The 21,772-nt window shown below is 40.2% G+C and overlaps 1 protein-coding gene across 1 annotated transcript in view; it reads right to left on the bottom strand.

Moving 5' to 3' along the window:
* Positions 1 to 355: 355 nt before the first annotated feature.
* ncln (nicalin) overlaps positions 356 to 21,772 on the bottom strand; it is a 49,236-nt gene continuing 27,819 nt past the window's right edge. The window contains exons 8-15 of the mRNA XM_072594286.1: positions 21,426 to 21,565; positions 20,226 to 20,401; positions 19,781 to 19,868; positions 16,732 to 16,770; positions 12,844 to 13,007; positions 8,358 to 8,411; positions 4,173 to 4,251; positions 356 to 3,128 (exon numbers count right to left, since the gene is read on the bottom strand). Of these exons, the coding sequence (XP_072450387.1) occupies positions 3,069 to 3,128; positions 4,173 to 4,251; positions 8,358 to 8,411; positions 12,844 to 13,007; positions 16,732 to 16,770; positions 19,781 to 19,868; positions 20,226 to 20,401; positions 21,426 to 21,565 (800 nt within the window). The 3' untranslated portion in view covers positions 356 to 3,068. The remainder of the gene's footprint in view (positions 3,129 to 4,172; positions 4,252 to 8,357; positions 8,412 to 12,843; positions 13,008 to 16,731; positions 16,771 to 19,780; positions 19,869 to 20,225; positions 20,402 to 21,425; positions 21,566 to 21,772) is intronic.

The following is a 21,772-nucleotide window of genomic DNA, read 5'->3' as shown; positions in this document are numbered from 1 at the left end:
ACTGAAAGGAGGGAAAATAATGGATGGCAGGGGGAAAAAAGAGAGGAGAAAAGACAAAAGGAGAATGGAGGGACACAGACAGGGGAGACTGAAACGAGACAATAAGGGGGAAGTGAAGCAAAGAGATTTTGGGATGGAATTCCAGAGTGTATGACCTAGGCAGCAGAAGTCAATCACAGGTGAAATGATTAAAATTAGGGATATGCAAGAGGCCAAAAAATAAAAGGAACAGTATAGAGATTTGAAGAACATTATACATCTGGAGGAATTTATAGAAGTCGGAAGGGGTGGGGCTACAGAAGGGTTTGTATTGGAGGATTGAGATCTTCAAAAGACAGAAGTACATGCCAACTGCTCAGTCTTTTCCTGCAATTTTATTTGTTTTCCTTCCTGCAGAACAGAACAGTTATGAAGGAGGTCAGTGTTCGATACAGCTCCATTGTTATCCCATAATCCATTTCAATACATATCAGGGGGAAAAAAAACCCATTAACATCAATGATTTTCAACAAATATCCAGTTCTGACATAAATAAAAATTCAGGCCAAGAGGCAGCAATTAAAAATGGAATAAAAAATTTTCAATGAGTTTCAAAACAAAATATTTAAGGTTCTGTATATGCCACAGTACATGACGAGGAATGACAGTGTACATTGCAATGCTTGATAGAAGCTGTCACTTCTTTTGGGTTGAAAGGCAAGAAAATATGTTTGTGGTTTTGATTTTTAGGTTGAAAGTTAGGTTTAAAGCCTCACTGATTTGGATGACAGTGAGGGTAGTGCCTTCAACCTCAACTACTTTAAGCGAACGAACTGTCATGATGGTCAAGCAAATAGACACATGTATCTGAGGTTCCAGCTTTACTACCTGGGTAATGCAGAATGAACAACTAAGGGTCTAACTGAAGTTTACCATCAATTCAGTTCCTTTCTCTATAGACAAGCTAAGTGCTTCCATTTATATTTCAGATTTCTAGCATCTGCAATATTTTATTTGCTTCCCGAAATGTCAATTCTCCTTCTCCTTTGATGCTGCCTGACCTGCTGCGCTTTTCGAGCAACACATTTTTAAGTCCTGGTGTAACAGTTGGTCTTGGTACTTTGAGTGGGATCAGTATTCGAGATAGTGGCCTGGATGTCCACTCCTGAAACTGGCATTTAAAAATAGGAATGGATTCAGCCATTCAGTTGAATTATCCTCTCACACACAAGTAGCCATATGCAGTTATTTTTTGCATAGCTGATTTACACTCACTGCAAAATGAAAATAAACAGCAAAGCACTGCGACAGGGTACAATTTATTGATATAGGGTTTTTAAAAAAGGGAGTCTTCAAAAGCCGGAATACAAAAAAGGACTGAAGAAACTCAATAGGTCAGGTGGAGAGAGAGCAGAGATAATATTTCGAATCCAGCGACCCTCCATCAAAACCCGAGATCTGAAGAAAAGTCACACGGGACTTGAAACATTAACTCTACTTTCTCTCCACAGATGCATGCCATACTTGCTGAATTTCTCCAGCTTTTGTTTCAGATTTCTGGCATATGCAGTTCTTTCTTTTATTTATTACAGAAAGGGACTAGCTTATAACACTCGAAGGACAAAACCCTGTTACTGTTACCTGCTGAAAGTCAGTGACCTGCATGTCAGGAAATGGAGCAACTTGTATTTTGGCTAGCCAGTGGGAAATTTAGATTAGGTACACAATAAAAGGGACACAGAATAAAGCTTCCTTAATTGTATCCAAGATCAGCCTCTAATTTTGATTTCAGAAGAGTAGCCGATTTCTTCATTCCTGTATCCATCTCCCCAGTCCACACCAGGACTGCAGGGAAGCCCAAATGCAGGCCATGGAGCCGATTAAAGTCACTATAGTCCCACTGGGACTAGAGAGAGAGAGAGAGAGAGAGAGAGAGAGAGAGAGAGAGAGAGAGAGAGAGAGAGAGAGAGAGAGAGAGACACAACTGGTGGTAGTTTAATACAAGGGTCACCATACCTCAGGCAAGGCAACAGGTTGAGAAGGAGAATCCTTCACGGTAACATCAGCTGGTGCAGGAATTGAACCTATGATGTTGATGTCACTCTGCATTGCAAACTGGCTGTCCAGCCAACTAAGCACCCCAAATCCATGGACAGTCACCGAGGACTGCCAAATCTAAGCCACTGAGGTCTTCTTCATTGATTTATCATGTTTCAGTGTTCAGGGTTTAAGCATTTTGAAAAGGCTGCTTTTCATCCTAAATTAAAACACTGAGATCTGTTCAATCAGCAACTAAGGCTATGGTGAAATTAAATGGTATGTGATTTGACCATTATACACTCAGTTCTGCTATAACGCGGTAGTTCCGTTCTTGTGTAATCTTGTGTTAAGAAAATTGCGTAATAGCAACAGCATTTAAACTGATGGGGCTGGAATCGCATCATAAACAATACATGCTTTAAAACTTCACACTTTAGAAACAATGTCCTCAATTCATCAATTATGTTATTGAGAATTTGTGTTAATGAAGCGTACATTATAGCAGAATGACCTGCACATACTTTCACACATACCGCCCCACGATGCAAAAGGCTCATGATCACAGCTGGAGACATCACTCAGACAATTGTCTACGTGGTTACTTAGAAAGTAATTGGTGCTGAATCATAGGCTATCCTGTGTTCATCACTCATTTATTTTATCAGGACCCTTACAGCTAACAGAATTAAACAAATTACAACCAGCAAACATATATTCATGCATTCAAACCTGGATTGACATTATGTTGAGGATTCTTAATATACAAATTCTCCAATGGAGGACAGGTGACCAGGTTTTGGGTAGTGCTTCACGTGGATTGTATTTAGGTTAAAATAAAATAGTTTTTTGTGTGGTTGTAGCAGTGAAATAGCAATAGTGCCATTATTTACAGAACATCTTCCAACCCTTAGGAAGTTGCTGATGCTGCATAATCACAAAGATTTGGCTCAGTGCTGTAGATCAGATCCAGCCTTACCACGAGATAAGGCGGTTGTATTGGAAGAATCCTTTAATGATTTGAAAGTACCAAGAGCAGAGGACTTTGAACATTAGTGCTGCTTTGGCTTCAGTGTTATCCTCCGTACTGTGTTATAAATGAAACCGAAATTCTGCAAAAGAAGTGAAATTCATGAAAATATATTAAGAATTATTTTTCCATTCTTTCCTCTTAATATGATGACTTTCTGCTGGGGTATAGATCAACAGCCTGTGGACAACATCTTAACCAAGCACCCTACTCTCAAGGGATATAGACTACAACAACCACTCATATGTATGTATACTGCATCTTTAATGTAATGCAATGCCCCCAGGTACTTCACAGGAGTATTTAGATTAGAGATTAGATTAGATTACTTACAGTGTGGAAACAGGCCCTTCAGCCCAACAAGTCCACACCGCCCCGCCGAAGCGCAACCCACCCATACCCCTACATCTACATCTACCCCTTACCTAACACTACGGGCAATTTAGCATGGCCAATTCACCTGACCTGCACATCTTTGGACTGTGGGAGGAAACCGGAGCACCCGGAGGAAACCCACGCAGACACGGGGAGAACGTGCAAACTCCACACAGAGAGTCGCCTGAGGCGGGAATTGAACCCGGGTCTCTGACGCTGTGAGGCAGCAGTGCTAACCACTGTGCCAATTTAGAGCCACATTAGATCTTAGTCTGATGACTGAGTATGTTTATGATGTGTATCAAAGGAAGAAAGTGTGGAAGGCAAAGAGATGTAGGGAGGAAATTCCAGAATTTGAGACCTAAGCAGTGGAAGACACCAGTGGAACAATTATAAATGGAAATGTACAGAGGCCAAAATTTGAGGAGCGTAGAAATCTTGGAGTCTCACAGGGCTACAGGCAAATAGAGAGATAGGGAGGACCAACTCAGGATCAAATGTCACACTAGGAACGTGGACAGACTGGCTGAAGCATAGATTGTTGTCAGGGAGTGGGATGGAGTCAGCAGCTAGAGAATGGGATTCAGAGCACAGACCAAAGACAATGATTTCCATCCTCCACTTATCTAATTGATGAGGCACATTGATTGTTTCCCATACTATTTATAATTCTTTGGAAAGGTCTTTTATTCCGTTCCACACAGGCAAAGCCAAACAACAGTGCCTTCTTTCAGGTCATTTATTTACTCACCTGAGCAATAAAATAAGTAACTCCTAGATATGCTGCTATACACAACGCCAACAACAGATCGAAGATGGCAGGTTTCACTCTGCAAACAGAACATATTGAAGAGATATCACTTCAATGGCTAAAGGGGAGGAAATGCTGAAAGCAGCAGGCAAACCAAAGCCTCTCATCTAAACCAGCATTAGATTTGGAAATGGTCATAACACCTTTGAAGTCCAAAGACAGGGAAATTAACCTTATTTGTGGTGTAGCAGTATTGATTACCAAATAAATACATAGATAATAAATATGTTAATGCAGATAAATGTGAAGTATACTCTGGATAAGTGTGAAGTTGTTCACTTCACAGGAACAGAGCCCCTTTAATGGCAATAGATTAGAAAGGTTGATGTACAAAGGGATCTGGGTGCCCTTGTACAACAGCTTTGAAAGCAACCGCTTGCTGCATCTATATGGTTCGGATGGTAAATGGTATATTAGCCATCATTGCAATAGGTTTGAGTAAAGGAAAAAGGAAGATTTATTGCAACTGTATCGGGTTTTGGCGAGAACACATCTGGAATAGTGTATGCAGTTTTTGGTCTCATTACCCAAGGAATTCCATACACTTGCCATAAATGGAAAACTCACCAGGCTGATCTTGGGATGGCAGTCCTGTCATACAAGGAGAGATTGGGTCAATTTAAGACCCCATGCCATTGGTGCAGTTGATCAAATTAGTCCACTGAGTCAATTGCCATTCAATGAGATTACGAATTGATCTAATAATCCTCAATTCCATTTTCCCAACTCAACCCCTACAATTCCTCAGATTTAAAAAAAATCTTGATCCTGATTACAGTATATTTAATGAAATCAACCTCAACAGTTTTATGCAGTGAAGAATTCCACAGATTTGTTAACCTCCAAAGAAATTCTTATGACATACTTGTCTTAAACACCTTACTCTGAGATTATGCACACTGGTTCTTAATTCCTACCACGAGAATCAACCTCTTCCACATCTACCCTGCCAAGCCCTCCAAGAATCTAAAACTCTAAGTCCAAGTCCAAACTCCTAAGCCACTATGAAAATCTCTCCAAACCTGAAATCAAGTCGGTAAACTTCCTTTAGACTACCTCCAATGCCAGTATATCTTTCCTTAGATAAGGAGACTAAAACTGTACAGTTTCAGTGAGACCTCCCTATTTTCATACTCCATTCCCTTCAAATTAAGGCCATCAGTCCTTTGCCTTCCTAATTATGCGAATTTGGATATTAACTTTTTGTGATTCATGCAAAGAACCTTCTGTGATGCAGCTTTTGGTGATCTTTCCCCCATTTAAATATTATTAAGCTCTTCCACCTTTCCTGCCAAAGTGCATAACCTCATTTTTGCACATTGTATTCCTTATACCAAGATTTTGCCCAGTCACTTAAAATACCTATATCCCTCTGCAGACTTGTGTCATCCTCTCACCACTGGTCTTCCCAAATATTTGTGTCATCCATAAACTTGGCTAGAGTATATTCACTTCCCTCATCAGAGTTATGAATATATACTGTAAATAATTATAGCTCCAGCACAGATTCCTCTGGCACATCACTATTTACAGGCTGTGGTCCTGAAATTTCCCCCTTTATTCCAACTTTGTTTTCTATTAGCTAGCCAATCCTCTGTCCAGGCAAATAAAGACCTCCAGCATCATGGGTTCTTATCTTAAGTGGTCTTGTATGCAGTACCTCTTGGCCTTTAATTCATTGGGAGTTTAGAAGCATGAGAAGATATCTCATTAACAGGGCAGGGCAGACTTGGTGCAGGGATGATGTCTTGCCTTGCTAGGGGTGTGCAAGGGATCACTGTCTCAGGATACAGGGTAGACAATTTCAGATTGAGTGGAGGCAATATTTCTTCAGAGGGTAATGAACCTGTGGAATTCTCCACAACAGAAGGCTGTGGAGGCTACGCCACTGTGTTTACTTAAGATTTATATATCAGATTTCTAAAAATTGAATGTGACAAGGGGTTTGGGGTGACAGGAGTATGGCATTGATATAAAGGATCAAATATGATGGTGTTGAATGGGGGAGTGATCTGGATGAGTCAAATGCCCTATTTCTGTCACTATTTCTATGTTTATATTCCATCTTACATGTAATCCTAGCATGTCTCATGGGATGGGGGCAGGATGGAAGGGGAAAAAAAAGGGATTTCAGCAAAAACACTTTAAAAGCAAGGGCACATGATTAAAATCAGATTAGAGATTGGGTAATCTAATGCTTTAGACATTTTGTGGTTTCTGAACATCAGAGACTTGTAAGCGAACTCATGTTAAGACCGGAGTATCTACTATTTCTGTGCTTGACAACTTATACTAGCTCTCAACTCAAAGCAACCTCTATTTTAAAAATCACTTGTACTCGCACTCAAATTCCTCCAAAGTCATGCTCTTATCTGCACATTCATGCAGCTGTACAACCAACTGGCATTTCCTTTTTCCCCCATTTCTACTCTCTTGCATAGTCTAGATATTTCCTTGCTCCATAAAAGGCAGCTGTGCTTTCTGCTTAATCTCTGGAATTCCTTCTGTGTCTCCACTTCACTTTTCTTCTCTCTTTCTTTAAGTTGTTCCTTGTAAACCAACACTGATCAAGCTTTCTTAATACTGACTTGTTAAAATCTATCTTGTAACGCTACTGTGAATTGCCTTGGGACATCAGCCTATGTTAAAAGGTACTATATAAATCTAAGTTGTTGTATAGCCAGAAGCAGAGGAGGGTCTTAAGGAAAGAATTTTGTTATAGACATTCTGCCACCTACAGAAGAAGAGGGGGAAGAATGCACAATAATCCAAAATTACAGAGACAGTAGGCAGCAAAAAGGGTTCCTTGGCGTAAAAAGGTGGTTTGAGAAGATAAGATTTTGCTAATCATCCAGTTTCTTCTTATTGAAAACATGCCATCTGTGGAGGAGTATCTTTCCCTCTTCAGAAAGTATCCCACTGTAACTAAATACATTTATTAAAGTATTTAAAAACAATCTTAAACCACGCAGCCTATTCTTTACACCATGAATCACAAATTGGATGAGAAAACCATTCATGTTATCCTACATCATCTAACACAACACCCAACCATTTCTTGAAATGATTCCAGAGATCCTTGCCTTTTCTACTTAGGTCCAAAGTATCTTTCATATTTTAGTCATACGGTGAAAAAAGAACTACACAAGACAAAAGGCTTAGTTAGACTCTTTCCCCTATCTATATAGGGGGGAAGGTCAGATTTGAAGAATATGAAAAAGATTGATAGTAACTGCAATCAATTGGCAAATAATCAAATCTGATACAGAAGGCAGATATTGTACCTTAATAAATCATGTTAAAATTAATCAAGTGTCTTTCTTCTTTGAGCTACTAGTAAACAATCTATTTGGTCTGTGAATAAATCATAATATGTCTTAAATTGATCACAAGTCTCTCTAAATGGGAGAGTTGATGGTACAACAATAGTTTCAGAGTTTATTACTGTTCAATCCACCATCTTGTTTTCTTTTTTGCAAATACTAGTGAACTGGGATAATGAGCTTTACATGCATTAGCGATCCTGATCTTCCGAATGCAGAGACTCTTAGGGCACTAAAACAGAAATTGCTGGCAAAATTCAGCAGGTCTGGCAGCATCTGTAGGGAGAAAGCAAAGTTAACTGTTTTCTCTCTACAGATGCTGCCAGACCTGCTGAACTTTGCCAGCCATTTGTCTTTGTTTCAGATTCCCAAAAACCATAGCGCTTTGTTTTATTTTAGATTCTTATGGCATATCACTCAGTACTGAGAGGCTAGGCACCAATTCCTGATGAAGGGCTTAAGTCCAAAACGTCAATTTTCCTGCTTCTTGAATGCTGCCGGACCTGCTGTGGTTTTCCAGCACCACTCTAATCTATTCACCAATAGATGGCCTTGCAACTGAGCATGATCTGGTATTTGTTTTGTGTCCACACATGCACACTTCTTTTGTGGGAATAATTATTTAACAAACAGGAATAGGAATTCAGGTCAATTTACCTAAATCCCCAACAAATACTGGCAAAAAGCCAATTACAACTTTCTCTTTCAGCCAACCTATATCATTCTAGTCTCTAAGAATCAGTATTACATTATTACCCCTAAGCAGTAAGGAAAGAAAACCTGCCTAGACAGCCTTTCATACCTGTACGCATTCATGGTCTGTTTCAGCTGATCATAGAAGAGAAATTCTGGATCCCTGGAATCAGAAAAAAGATTTGTCGTCCATGTCATCAGAACTTGAAGAAAACTTGTCTTTTCTAACAATTGCAACTGTAGTTTCAGAACCTATAGGTTTGAGATCTCTAGTGACTGACTCCAGTTAGGTGGCTATGTTCCTAATGGTACCTGTATTAAACACAGTAGCAACAAAAACAGCAGATAAGTACAAGTCAACTATGCATACAGTCAGGAAGAAGAGATCACATGTGAAGTGAGATACAGCCTGAATGAGAATACAGTTCAGCGAATTTGGAGGCAGCGTGGATATTTGTTGCAGAGGGCAAGAGTTGCTTTGTGTTTGCACTTTTTGGCTCAAAGATTTTTTTAAAACCATATCAATTGAAACTCAGGTATCCAATACAAAAGGAAAAAAAAGTGATATCACAGGAAGACTGCAAGTTTATTGACTGGTAATAGCTACTGATTTGGCTCTCTCTCATTAGGTTATCATCAGATTAAGCCAGAGTTCCTCAAGTAAGTAACACTCGCCACAGATGTGGTCACTACGAACCACAATGGGGTCTGTGAGCTCCCAAATCATGCATCCCACATTTTCGAAAAAACAAATTAAGAATTAAGCTAGATGTATTAAACCTTGCATGATGGGTTTGTAGTGACTGTGTCTGTAGCAAGTATTGATTACTTGAGGAACTCTGACTCAGGGTTGATGAGGTGGAGTCTGAACTTTAAATGCTGTGATGCATCAGGGGGTGTTTTACCTGGATGCTGTGTTTCAGGAGGCAGTCATGCCCCTTAGATTAACTACCTCAAATTTTGTCAGTGGTCAGGGACAGGAGGGTGTGACTAGCAGCAAGGCAGGCAGAGGGATCCAGGATCAAGTACGAAAGGAGCTTCAAGCCTTGAGCTCATCTAACAGGCTTGAGATTCTTGCTTCTTTTGTGGATGAGTGTAGGAGCTACAGGGAGGATGAGCAAACTGACCATAACACTGTGGTACATGGAGCCGTTCAAGAAGGGGAGATAAAAGAAATGGAGTTGTAATTGGGGATAGCATAATTAGGGGAATGGACACCATTCTCTGTGCCCAGAATCAAGAGCCCTGAAACCTGTGAGGTCTGCGTCGTGCCTAGGTTCAGGTCATTTTACTGGGACTATAGAGGAATTTGGAGTGGGAGGGAAAAGTCAAAGTTGTCATGGTCCACACAGGTACCAATACAGGTAAAAAGAGGTTTTGATCAGGGAACATGAGGAGCTAAAGGTCAAAATTAAAAAGCAGAACTAAAGGAGGTAATAATCTCTGGATTATTACTTGAGCCACAAGCTAATTGGCACAAGATTAAAGAGATAAACCTGTGGCTCAAAGATTGCTGCAGGAGAAATCGGTTTGAATTCATGGGACATTGGCACTGGTACTGGGAAAAGGAGAGCTGTTCTGATGAGACCGGCTCCACTTAAATCATGCTGGGATCAGAGTCCTGGCAAATCCTAACTGGGACTGTGGATCAGGTGTTATATTAAATAGTAGCAGGGTGGGCTTGGTGAGGGTTGTGGATTCAGTTCCATGGAAAATGTTAGGGGGAAGAGGGCTCAGCATAGCTTATTAAAACTTTCAGAACAAGTAATAGGGTAGAGAGTATGGAAAGGGTCAGGAATTTAATTTCTGGCACAGCAAATAAGGGGAAAACTTATGAGAAGGGGACAGTCAGTCAATACAGGACTGAGGGAATTGCACTCAAGTGCATGCAGTATACTGAAGGAGGTAAGTGAGCTTATACTGCTGATTGAAATTGGCATGTATAATGTTAGGGGCATCACAGATGTGCCTGCAAGGTGATCAGGGCTGGGAATATGATCCAAGGATATGCGCCCTATTAAGAAGGGTAAGCAGATGGGCAGAGGGGACAGACAGGGTAGCCTTGTTAGTAAGGAATGCAGTTAAATCAATAGCAAGAAGTCATATTGAACTGGACAGTGTAGAACCAGAGAGTAGACTTGAGGAGCCTCAAAGGAAATAAAAGACCTGGTGTGAGTTAAGTATACGTCTCCTAGCTGTAGTCAGAATGTGGGGAAGAAAATAAATCAGGAGATAAAAAAAGCATGTGAGAAGGGCACAAATACAATAATCATGGGGGACTTCAATATGCAGGTATACTGGGGAAAAAAAAAATCAGATTGATACTGGATCTCTCCCACTCCCCAAAAAACAAAGGAATTTGTGAAATGCCTCTGGGACTTTCTTTTAAAAAAAAAGCAAGTTGAGGTACAGCCCACTAGGGAACTGGCAATTCTAGATTTTTTGATGTTTAATAAGGCATACTTGTCAGGGGAGCTTAAAGTGAAGGAACTCCTAGGGGTTCCTCTTGACCACACAAGAATTCACCCTGCAGTTTGGAGGGGGGGGGGGTAGAAAAGAAGAGGTGGAAGACCGAATCTGATGTAATGGTATTACAACTAACTGAAAGTAACTACAAAGGCAAGAGGGAGGAGCTGGACAGACTTGATTAGAAGGGAAGCCAAACAGGGGAGGACAGTGGCACAGCAATGACAGGAGTTTCTGGGGGTAATTTGGGATGCAGAGCAGAAATTCATCCCAAGCAGCATATTAAGGGGAGAATGAGGCAACCATGACCGATAAGGTGAACTCAGACAGCAGAAATGCAAAAGAAAAAGCACACGATTAGTGATAAGGATTTCCCCAGTTCTCTGGCCTAAGAACCAGCAGATAACTTAAATAAAGCAATTTGGGGGTAATGAAATATAACAGCAAGTTAGCCAGTAATATAATATAAAAGATAAATGCAAGAGCTTTGTTTTAGATATATAAAAAAAGGTAAGAGAGAGGCAAGAGTGGACCACTGGAAAATGATGGTGGAGAAATAGTAATGGGGAGTAAAGAAATGTTGGAGGAACTGAAAAGCTACTTTGCATCAGTCTTCACACTGAAAGACACCAGAACTTCAGGAGACTCATGGTGCAGAGCTAAGTGTACTGGCCATCACAATGAAGATACTGGGATAGTTGGAAGATCTGAAGATGGATAAATCACCAACACCAAATGGACTACACCCTAGAGTTCTGAAGGGATAGTAGAAGTGTTGTTAGTGATCTTTTAAGAATTGCTGGAGTCATGGAAGGTCCCAGAGGATGAGAAAATGGCTAATGTAACGCTCTTATTCAAGAAAGGAAGGAGGCAGAAGACAGGAAACTATAGGTTAGTTAGCCTGACCCTGTTGTCGGTAAGATTTTATAGTAAATTATTAAGGTTGAGGTTGCAGAGTACTTGGAAGTGTATGGTAAAATAGGGCTTAGACAGCACATCTTCATCAAGGGGAGCTCATGCTTGACTAATCTGTTTGAATTCTTTGAGGAGGTAATGAGCAAGGCAGAGAAAGGAGAACCAGCAGACATTATCTATTTGGATTTCCAGAAGGACTTTGACAATATGCTGTACAGGAATCTGTTAATTAAGAGACAATGGTGTTAGGGGCAAGATACTAGCATGGATAGAGGATTAGCTGACTGATAGAAGGCATAGTGTAGGGATAAAAGGGTCATTAATGAATGACAAAGGAACAGAGGGCATTGTTGCTAAGCTTGCAAATTACTCAAAAAGGTAGGTGGAAAGACAGGCAATTTTGAGGAAGTGGGAGGCTGTAGAAGGACTTCGATAGATTAGGAGAGTGGGCAAAGAACTCGCAGATGGAATACAATGTGAAAAGTTGTTGGAAATCTGAAGAAAAGGACTTGGGAATTCTAGTTCAATATTCTCTTGAGGTTAACATGCAGATTCAGTTTGCTGTTAGGAAGGCAAATGCAATGTTAACATTCATTTCAAAATGGCTAGAATAGCAGAGGTGTGCTGCTAAAACCGTATATGGCTCTGGTCAGACTGCCTTTGGAATACTGTGAGCAATTTTGAGCCCTGTATCCAAGCAAGCATGTGCTGGTGTTAGAGGAGGGCCTGAGGAGGTTTCCAAGAATGATCCTAGGGATGAAGGGATTGTCATGTGAGTGGTTGAGGACTCTGTGTCTATATACTATAGATTTTAGAAGGATGAGGGGATCTGATTGAAACTTACAGAATAGTGAGAAGCCTGTATAGAGTGACTGCAGAGAAGAGGTTTCTATTAGGATAGACTGGGACCTGAGGGCACAGCCTCAGAGGGAAGGGATGACCCTTTCGAACTGAATGAGGAAACATTTCTTCAGCTAGAGTGTTGTGAACCTGTGGAACTCATTGCCACAGAAGCCTCTGGAGTCCAAGTCATTGAGTGTATTCAAGACAGAGATAGGTAATTTCTTGATTAGTGAGGGGACTAAAGGTTACAGGGAGAAGGCAGGAAAAGTGGGTTGGGAAATGTATTTCCTATCAAGTATGGTCCATATTTGTGGCGTGTCCTACATGGTTATACATGCAGTACTCCTTTCCTTATTAAAAGCATAAGGTACCTTTTATCTGCCTTCACATGATGGCGTTTGACATCTTTCAAATATCGACTCATGTAATACTCCAGTGTGGAGATTAGGGTGCTGTCCTTATCAACGAGCTGCGCTGCCCTTGGCTGAGCTGTTAGCCAGTCAAGTACGGACGATAGCTGGTCCTCCTGTAATTGCTACATTGGGAGAGGTAGAGGAGGAAAATCAGACACAGAGTAAAGGGGACACCAAAGAGAAAAAATACAGACCATTCCAGAACATTTTGCTCCTTGGATTCTGACATTAAATTATTGCGCATGAGATGCGAATTCAAATTTGCTAAGAGCACTGTGAAGGGCAGGCTAACTATCAGGATGGTTGAATATAGAAAAGCAGCTGATGCAAACTGAAGATCTACGATAAAGCGGTGTTCAGACTGGATTTTAAAAGCTCCCATGAAACTAAAGACCACTATACAAAAACACTGAAGTCTTACTTTACTGAATGGGTCAGCCTTTTATTAATTATATTGGTAGGACGGGAGGGAAAAATTAACCAAACAATTTTACTGAAAATACAGTCTGTTGTTCATTATTATTCAGCTAAACCTTCTTTAGAGAAACAGTTGTGACCCTTTCCCAAGCAGGCTGACTCCCTCCAACAAAATATATTCAATACTATACAACCAGAATTGTTGCTTAAACATTCTCTCTTTGGCATTCCTCTTGATGTTAGTGTCAAGTTGATGACAAGTTCCACATAACCTGACACCATAATACCTTCGTGATCTACATATCACCTCTTGATGTTAGTGTCAAGTTGATGACAAATTCCACATAACCTGACACCATAATACCTTCGTGATCTACATATCACCACCTATCCCCCACCCCCCGCATCACTGTATTGCTCTTTATCTCTTGCTTCTTCTTTTCTACCATCACTTGCAATTCCCTTTATTGACTACAACTGTGCTCCGTAACCACATGTTCAACTCTGACCTGCTTTGAATAACCTTCACAGCCCAGTAATAAACACTACCCTCATACTGTCTACTGTTTAGAGTTCACTATTTCTCCACTTTAAAGTAAAAGGCAAACTTACGTTTATATAGTTGTTCTCAGCATCTTGAAAGGAAATGGTAGCCAACGAAACGCATTTGAAAACATGGTCATTGTGGTAAGAAATACAGCAGCCAAGGTGCATATAGTGAAGACCAATCTGATTATTAGGTAATTCTTTTGGTATTGATTGGGGTCAAACATTGTCAAGGATATTGGATAAAGAAAGGTGAGGGAAGAAGTGCTTATTTGAAATAACACCATAGGATCATTCACATTTATCCAAGAGGTTTAACATGTTACTCCTCAGTGAAGTGTCATCCAAAAGTCTGTTCTTCAAATCTCTCAATTATGACTCAAATTCTCAACCTCCTGTCTCAGGTGTGAACTGACTCCAAAGTCATAGGGTCACAAAGCATGAAAACAGACTCTTTCGTCAAACCAGTCCATGCCGAACATGATCCCAAACTAAACTAGTCTCACCTGCCTGCTCCAGGCCCATACTTCTCTAAACCTTTCCTATTCATGTACTTATCCAATGTCTTTTAAATGTTGTAATTGTGCCCAAATTCAACACTTCCTCAGGAAATTCATTCCACACGAACCATCCTCTGTGTAAAAGGTTTGCCTCATGTCTTTTTGAAAATCTTTCTCTTCTGACTTTAAAAATGTGCCCGCTAATCTTGAAATCCCCCACCCAAGGGAAAAGATAACACCATTAACTCTATCTATACCTCTTATTATTTTATAAACTCCTAGGTCGCCTCTCAACCTCCTATGCTTGAACGAAAAAAGTGCCAGCCTTTCTTTATAACTCAAACCTTCCATTTCAGGAAACATCCTGATAAACCTCTTCTAAGCCTTCTCCAGCTTAACGATATCCTTCCTATAACTGGGCAACCAGAAGAGATTTCACCAATGTACTGTACAACATCAACAAGACTTTCCAACTCCTACATTCGAAGGACTGAGCAATCAAGGCAAGCATGCCAAATGACATTTTAACCACCCTGTGTGATGCAAACTTCAAAGTACCATATACAGGTCCCTCTGTTCCACAATACTACCCAAGGCCCTATCATTAATTGTATAAGCTCTACCTGGTTTGTTGTACCAAAATGCAATAACTTGCATTTATCCAGATTGAACTCCAATTGCCATTTTTCGCCCCACTGAGCCAAGTAATCAAAGACCCTTTTGTAATCTTAGAAAACCTTCTTCATTGTCTGATATGCCACCAATTTTGGTGTCGTCTGTAAACTTACTAACCATGCCTTGTGTATTTATGTAAATAACAAACAAAACAGGACCCAGAGCTGATCACTGTGGAACACTGGTGACAGGCCTCCAGTCTGCCATCAGTCTCTTTGGTAACTTCTTCAAAAAACTCAAGTTTGAGAGACAAGATTTTCCTTACACAAAACCATGCTGACTACCCCAAAGCAATTTTTGCTTTTCTAAATGTCCATAAATCCTACCTTTTATAATCACCTCCAACAATTTACTCACAACCGAATTCAGACTCACAGGTCTCCTCACAATATTTTAATTTCTCCTCACAATATTTCTTAAACAAAGGTACAACATTAGCCACCCTTCAGTCTTCAGACACCTCACTCAGTTATAGGTGATGCAAATAGTTCTGCAAAGGGTCTTGCAATTTCCTCCCTTACTTGCCTCAATGTTCTGGGATATATTAGAACAGGTCCTGAAGATTTAGCCAGCTTTATATTCTCTAAGACCTCCCGAACTTTGTATTCTGCAATGTTTTTAAAACATCAAAAAGTTTATTTCTTTGCACTCTCCAGACTTCATTTCTTTCTCCATTGTAAAAACAGATGTGAAATATTCATTTAGTATCTCTCCCATCTCCTGGTGTTCAACACAAAGATCCTTGATCTTTAAGAGGCCTTACCCTCTCTCTAGTTATCCTTTTGCTCTTAATGTATTTGTAGACTCTCTTTGGATTATCTTCAACTTTATCTGCTAATGTTATCTCATATCCCCACAATGCCTTCCTGATTTCCTTTTTAAGAATGCCCCTACACTCTCTACATTGATCAAGAAATTCAATTGAACCAAGTTGTCCAAACCCAAAATAAGATTCTCTTTTATTCATGACTAGAACCTCAATATCTTTATCTATCAATTGTTCCTTACCCAATGAGCTAGTATAATGTCAGGCAGCAAGTTTAGCAATTAAGATGATTCAATTGAAAACTCAGGAGAACCCTAAGCTGTAGTAACAGTAGATGCAATGTGGTGTAAAAGTTACAACAGAACTCTGGAGTTTATTCCGCCCAACACCTTAGGGAGGACATTTCATAAAATTAAGAAGTTCATTATGAAAGAAGCATGACTCCAATGAAGTACCAAGTAGGGACTGAAAAGTTCCTAAGATGTTGGTATATCCACTACAAGGCACTTTTTGTTTTAATTTCAGCATATAGAAAAACATCCTGCAGGTGAGGATCCTTGCAAGCAGATGTGGTGTGCTTCCCTAGCTAAGTAGCCTGCGATTGCAGTGGTTAGTGAATACCTCGCTATGAGCTGCAAATTGGTTTTATTTCTGTAGTGCAGCTATAACACAGCTTAACTTAATTATATCTGACGCTGTGCAGGTCATGCAATATCCATGGTTGTTGCTGTACACAATATTTTAATGGATTCTGAAGGGCTGGAAAACAGTCCCTGATATCAGATTTTAAAAAACCACTGCACCAACAGCATCATCTTGTAGGACACCACTGCAGACATCCAGGTTATAAACTCACTAATGTGCACTCCAGCAGCTGTGATGTCACTTGCTTTTTCAAAAGCAAAGTGAAGTTTAAAGAAATCAAGAGGCATTCAAGCTTACCATTTGCTCGGTGAAGATTTGAAGGTCCTCTGGGGCACCCTAAAAAAATACAAAAACATTTAAAGACACAGTCCATAAAGGCATTTATGAATGAGGTGCACAATGTGAAGCAACATGTATCCACAAAACACCAACAATATGGTTCAAAATTGCAGTCCATATCTCTAACTGACTGGTAACCAGTGGTCGACAAGTTGCTCAGCTAGTAACCTGCTTGACTGAAAATCAAGTGGGAGTTGATTTTCATTTGTACTTCAGTGAACAAAACTTAAAGAGGCCTTAAGAGGCAGAGGTCATTCCTACATTTGCAACAAAAGACAACTCCCTGTTCCAGCATGATCAAAATCAGGAAATCAAGAGTCACTGTGACACCCAAATCCCATCGTTCCAGTAGCGTGGAATGTCAGAATCCTCTTTGAATAATCTGCAAGCAAAGTCAGTGCTTAACATGGTCACATTTTGCTAAAATGCTTAATCAATACACAAACGCTATGGTTGCATTTACTATATGGACACAGGATACAGGAAGCAGGAGTAGACGATTCAGCTCTGAGTCTGTTCTGCCATTTAATACGATCATGGGTATCTGGTTGTGGTCTCAACTTCAATTCTTGCCTGCATCCATTATCCTGACACCCCATCATGCTGAATCCCTTGACGATTAAAGATGCATCCACTCAGCCTTGAAAAAATTCAATGACCTAATCTCCACTGTTTTTTGGCAAGAGAATTTCACAACTCTTCAGACAGAAAAGAAAATCTCAATCCACTTTAAAAGGGAGACCTCTTACTTTTAAATTGCTTCCTCTATGATCTTGTATGTTTCAACAGGGTCACCTCTCATTCTCATAACATTCTATGGGAATACACCGAACCTCTTCAACTTTGCTTCATTTTGACAATGAGTCATGTCAGAACCATCTCTGATCTGCTTCTAGTGCAATTATTCCTTTTGCAGATGGAGATCAAAAACAGCACAGTTGTAATAAAACGTTTCCTGCTTTAATATTCCATTGCCCTTGCAATAAACATCAACACTTCATTATGTAGTATTTTTGAAAAAAAGATTAACATTTTGAAGTGAGAACAGAAAATACAGGAATCACATCCGGTCCATCAGAATTAACATGCAGAGTTGGGCTTTTCATGTTTATTTTATCTTAGCATTATTGAGGGATCTCAAAAGATTCTTTAATTTACACAGTGAGTACTGATCCAAATTTGCATTAATTTCTTTATCAAATAAGCAGCTGCTTTTCTCATTTTGAGAGTCGGGGGAGTGTGAGGATATACGAGTGAGAATGAAAGGAGGGGGGACGTTATTTCTACTTTCTTACGCACTAATCCAGAGCCAGACACTAGATGGAGACAATAGCCACTGCAACACTTAAGACAGCTTCATCAGATTTTCCCTCACCACCTTGTGGGGGTAAGCACGGCAAAAGTGAAGGAATTCTGGAACAAGAGACTGGAGGGCAAATATAGGCGGAGTGCATTTCTGGGAACCCTTACTAGACAAGAAAATGGATCTCACAGTCATATGGTTGAGATAAGACAGTGAGGTAGAGACCTCACAGTACTAAACATGGACTATCAAACCACATGCACTATCAACCCAAAATATCCCCTCCATTTCAAAGACGTTTTGGAAAATGGGTTCTATTGCCAAAAGTATGTTATGGTTCTGTTCGCCCAGCTGGGAATTTGTGTTGCAGATGTTTCATCCCCTGTCTAGGTGACATCCTCAGTGCTTGGGAGCCTCCTGTGAAGAACTTCTGTGATGTTTCCTCCGGCATTTATAGTGATTTGTATCTGCCAAAAGTAAACACAGACAGAGGGTGGTGGTGGAGGGTTGCTTTTCAGACTGGAGGCCTGTAATCAGTGGTTTGCCACAAGGATCGGTGCCTGTTTCCACTGCTTGTCAGCATTTATACAAATGATTTGGATGTGAACATAGGAGGTAGAATTAATAAGTTTGAGAATGATCCCAAAATTGGAGCAGCAGTGGACAGCAAAAGGTGGATACCTCAGACTGCAATGGGATCTTGATCAGATGGGCCAATGGGCTGAGGAATGGGAGATGGAGTTTAATTTAGATAAATGGGAGGTGTTATAGTTTGGGAAAGCAAATCTTAACAGGACTTATGCATTTAATGGTAAGGTCCTAGGGAGTGTTGCTGAACAAAGAGACCTTGGAGTGCAGGTTCATAGCTCCTTGAAAGTGGAGTCGCAGGTAGATAGGTTAGTGAAGGCGGCGTTTGGCTCCCTTTCCAGAGAATTGAGTACAGGAGTTGGGTGGTCATGTTGTGGCTGTACAGGATGTTGGTTAGGCCAATTTTGGAATTGTGTGCACAAATCTAGTTTCCCACCTATAGGAAGAATGTTTTGAAACTTGGAAGTGTTCAGACAAGATTTACAAGGATATTGCCAGGGTTGGATGGTTTGAACTATAAAGAGAAGCTGAATAGGCTAGGACTGTTTTCCGTGGAGCATTGGAGACTGAAGGGTGACCTTATAGAGGTTTATAAAATCATGACGGGTTTGGATAGGGTAAATAGATAAGGTCTTTTCCCCTGAGGTGGAGGAGTCCAGAACTAGAGGGCAGAGGTTTAGGGCGAGAGGGTAGAAATTTAAAAAGGGTCCTAAGGGACAACGTTTTCATGCAAAGTGTGGTGCGTGTATGGAATGAGCTTTAGAGGAAGTGGTGGAGACTGGTACAAATACAACATTTAAAAGGCATATGAATAGGTTTAGTGAATAGGAAGAGTTTAGAGAGGTATGAGCCAAGTCTGGCAAATGGGAGCAGATTATAGACAATAGACAATAGGTGCAGGAGTAGGCCATTCTGCCCTTAGTTTAGGATATCTGGTTGGAATGGATGAGTTGGAACAAAAGGTCTGTTTCTGTGCTGTACATCTCAATGATTCTATAAATGTTATCCTTTCCTTCACTGACCAGATCAGCATGGAAAAATGAGCTTGCTCATTCAAGGGAGGACAATTTTCTGCAGATTCAGGGAATACAAATGAAAAAGAAAGAAGATCCTTACCTTCTCTGTTAGGTTGTAAATTACTCTTGCCAATGCCTCAGCAATTATTTTGGTATTGCGACATAATTTCTGAATACTAATCTGGGACCTAAATTTAGAAAGAAAGAATATGAAGAAAAGTTTTCTTGACACAAGGTAAGCAGATAACTAACAACACATTTACTTTCAGGAATAACCTTGATCTTTGATAAATCAACCCTGTATGTTCTTATCATATCCCTTAATCCTTTTTCATTGAACTGCCCCTTCAGTTGTAAAATACAAATTATTTCAGTGGCCTGCCGAGAATATTTTCTTCTGTAACTTCTTTTTAATGAGGAGAAAGCTCTACATCCCTTCCGCTGTTGCTGTTTCCGTTTCCATGCCCTACAGTTTGAACCCTTCATTTTTAAGCAAAATATGCTGGACAAAATTATTAAAGCAGCAACAAGGAGGTTCCTCTTACCTCATGTCCATAACACTGGTCCGAAGGCTGTTTTTATGGCTTTCTAGGCGGGATACTGTGAATGCTGGTAACCGACGAATTCCGAATCGTTCATGCTCCCAGGCCAACATGTCTTCGGCCAAGTTGATTTTTTTATGGATCATGGAGAATTTCACTTCTGGAAACCTGGAGGTCACCTACATTTTAAATTCAACGATTTTTCAATCAACTAACAGGTTACTTACTTTAGACATGCAGTGTACCATAAACATCCTACAATCTCAAAGCAAACATCAGCACCAAAGAAGCAATTTTAACTCATAAGTTATTATACAAGTCTGGAAACTCACCGTTGAAGAGTACCAGTAAAAGCTGACTATATCGGCCACAGAATTCCCAGGTGCATAATGGATTGAGAATAGCAGGAATTTGGGTTGGCAAATTCTGCAGTACAGACTAAATGCAGTTGCTTCCAAGTGGAAGTGACCAAATCAGCATGGACTGCAGAGCAAAGGTAGAACCTTTCTATTCATGTTCAGAAACTGAGCTAACAGATTTTCTACTTTTATTATGGGCATCATTGTTTAAAAATGTCAACACTGGATAATATCAACTATTTCAGCATAAAAATCAAATCTGGGATCTCTTCACCTAGGTCCATAGTAAGATGGAGATGGGGAAGAAGGAGCTGACTAAGTATGGGAGAAGTGCATGCACCAATGAAACAGCGAATTTCTAACTTAGTGTGAATTCATTAGCCATTTTTCACAATGAGTTTCCAATCTCAGTCTGCTGTCTGTAGAATGCAGTGGGCAATAGGGACCAGTTTATATCTGTCTCATGAATAAGTAGAGAGAAATGAGTAAGTCTTATTGAGGCACTGGCTCAAAGCACCACTGGTAGAAAATTGTAGATGGAATTCTTGCTACTACTTACCTGAAGATCACAAAAAGTGGGAAGTAGGCATTGTTATTTAGGTCAATGTGACAGCCAATTTATGGTAGTAACATCCCTATAGCCAGGACATATTCCATTTATTGTGTGAAACTCTTCGAGAATTATTGGAGTTACGATAAAGCATAGTTTAAGGGTATAAAAGCAAAAATAACTGCATGAGATTGAAATATTGGGTGTGAACCCAGGGGTTTGCCTTGGAACACACTGTGGCAGATCCTCAAGTTCTACTCTTAAAAAGTGAGTTTGATTTGGCAACACACTTACTGTTTCCAGCTCTTTCAGGAAGGTGTGTTGTGGAGTGGCTTCCTTCGGTGGCTTTGAGACATGAAGGTAAAGACTATCACCATTGCCTAACGTATCGAGGCATAAAACGAATGCAACATTATCCTGAAGGAGGCTGGAATCTAGAAAACATGAACATCCACAAGATTACAGCCTCGTACAGACTTCCTGGGAAAACGTGGCTCCCCTCACAGGATGAATTGAAACATTTCAACTAATTGTCAGAAGCTAATTCCATAGAATTTTTTTATCACAGGAAAGAGTTGTTTGGCCAAAAGCGGCCAGACTTGTGCTTTCACATTGATGCTATCCACAAAGATCAGCCAACT

The sequence above is a fragment of the Chiloscyllium punctatum genome, chromosome 24, assembly GCF_047496795.1.
Source record: "Chiloscyllium punctatum isolate Juve2018m chromosome 24, sChiPun1.3, whole genome shotgun sequence".
Classification (NCBI taxonomy): domain Eukaryota; kingdom Metazoa; phylum Chordata; class Chondrichthyes; order Orectolobiformes; family Hemiscylliidae; genus Chiloscyllium; species Chiloscyllium punctatum.
Note: the sequence above shows the minus strand (reverse complement) of the source record. Positions and strands in the feature narration are given on the sequence as shown.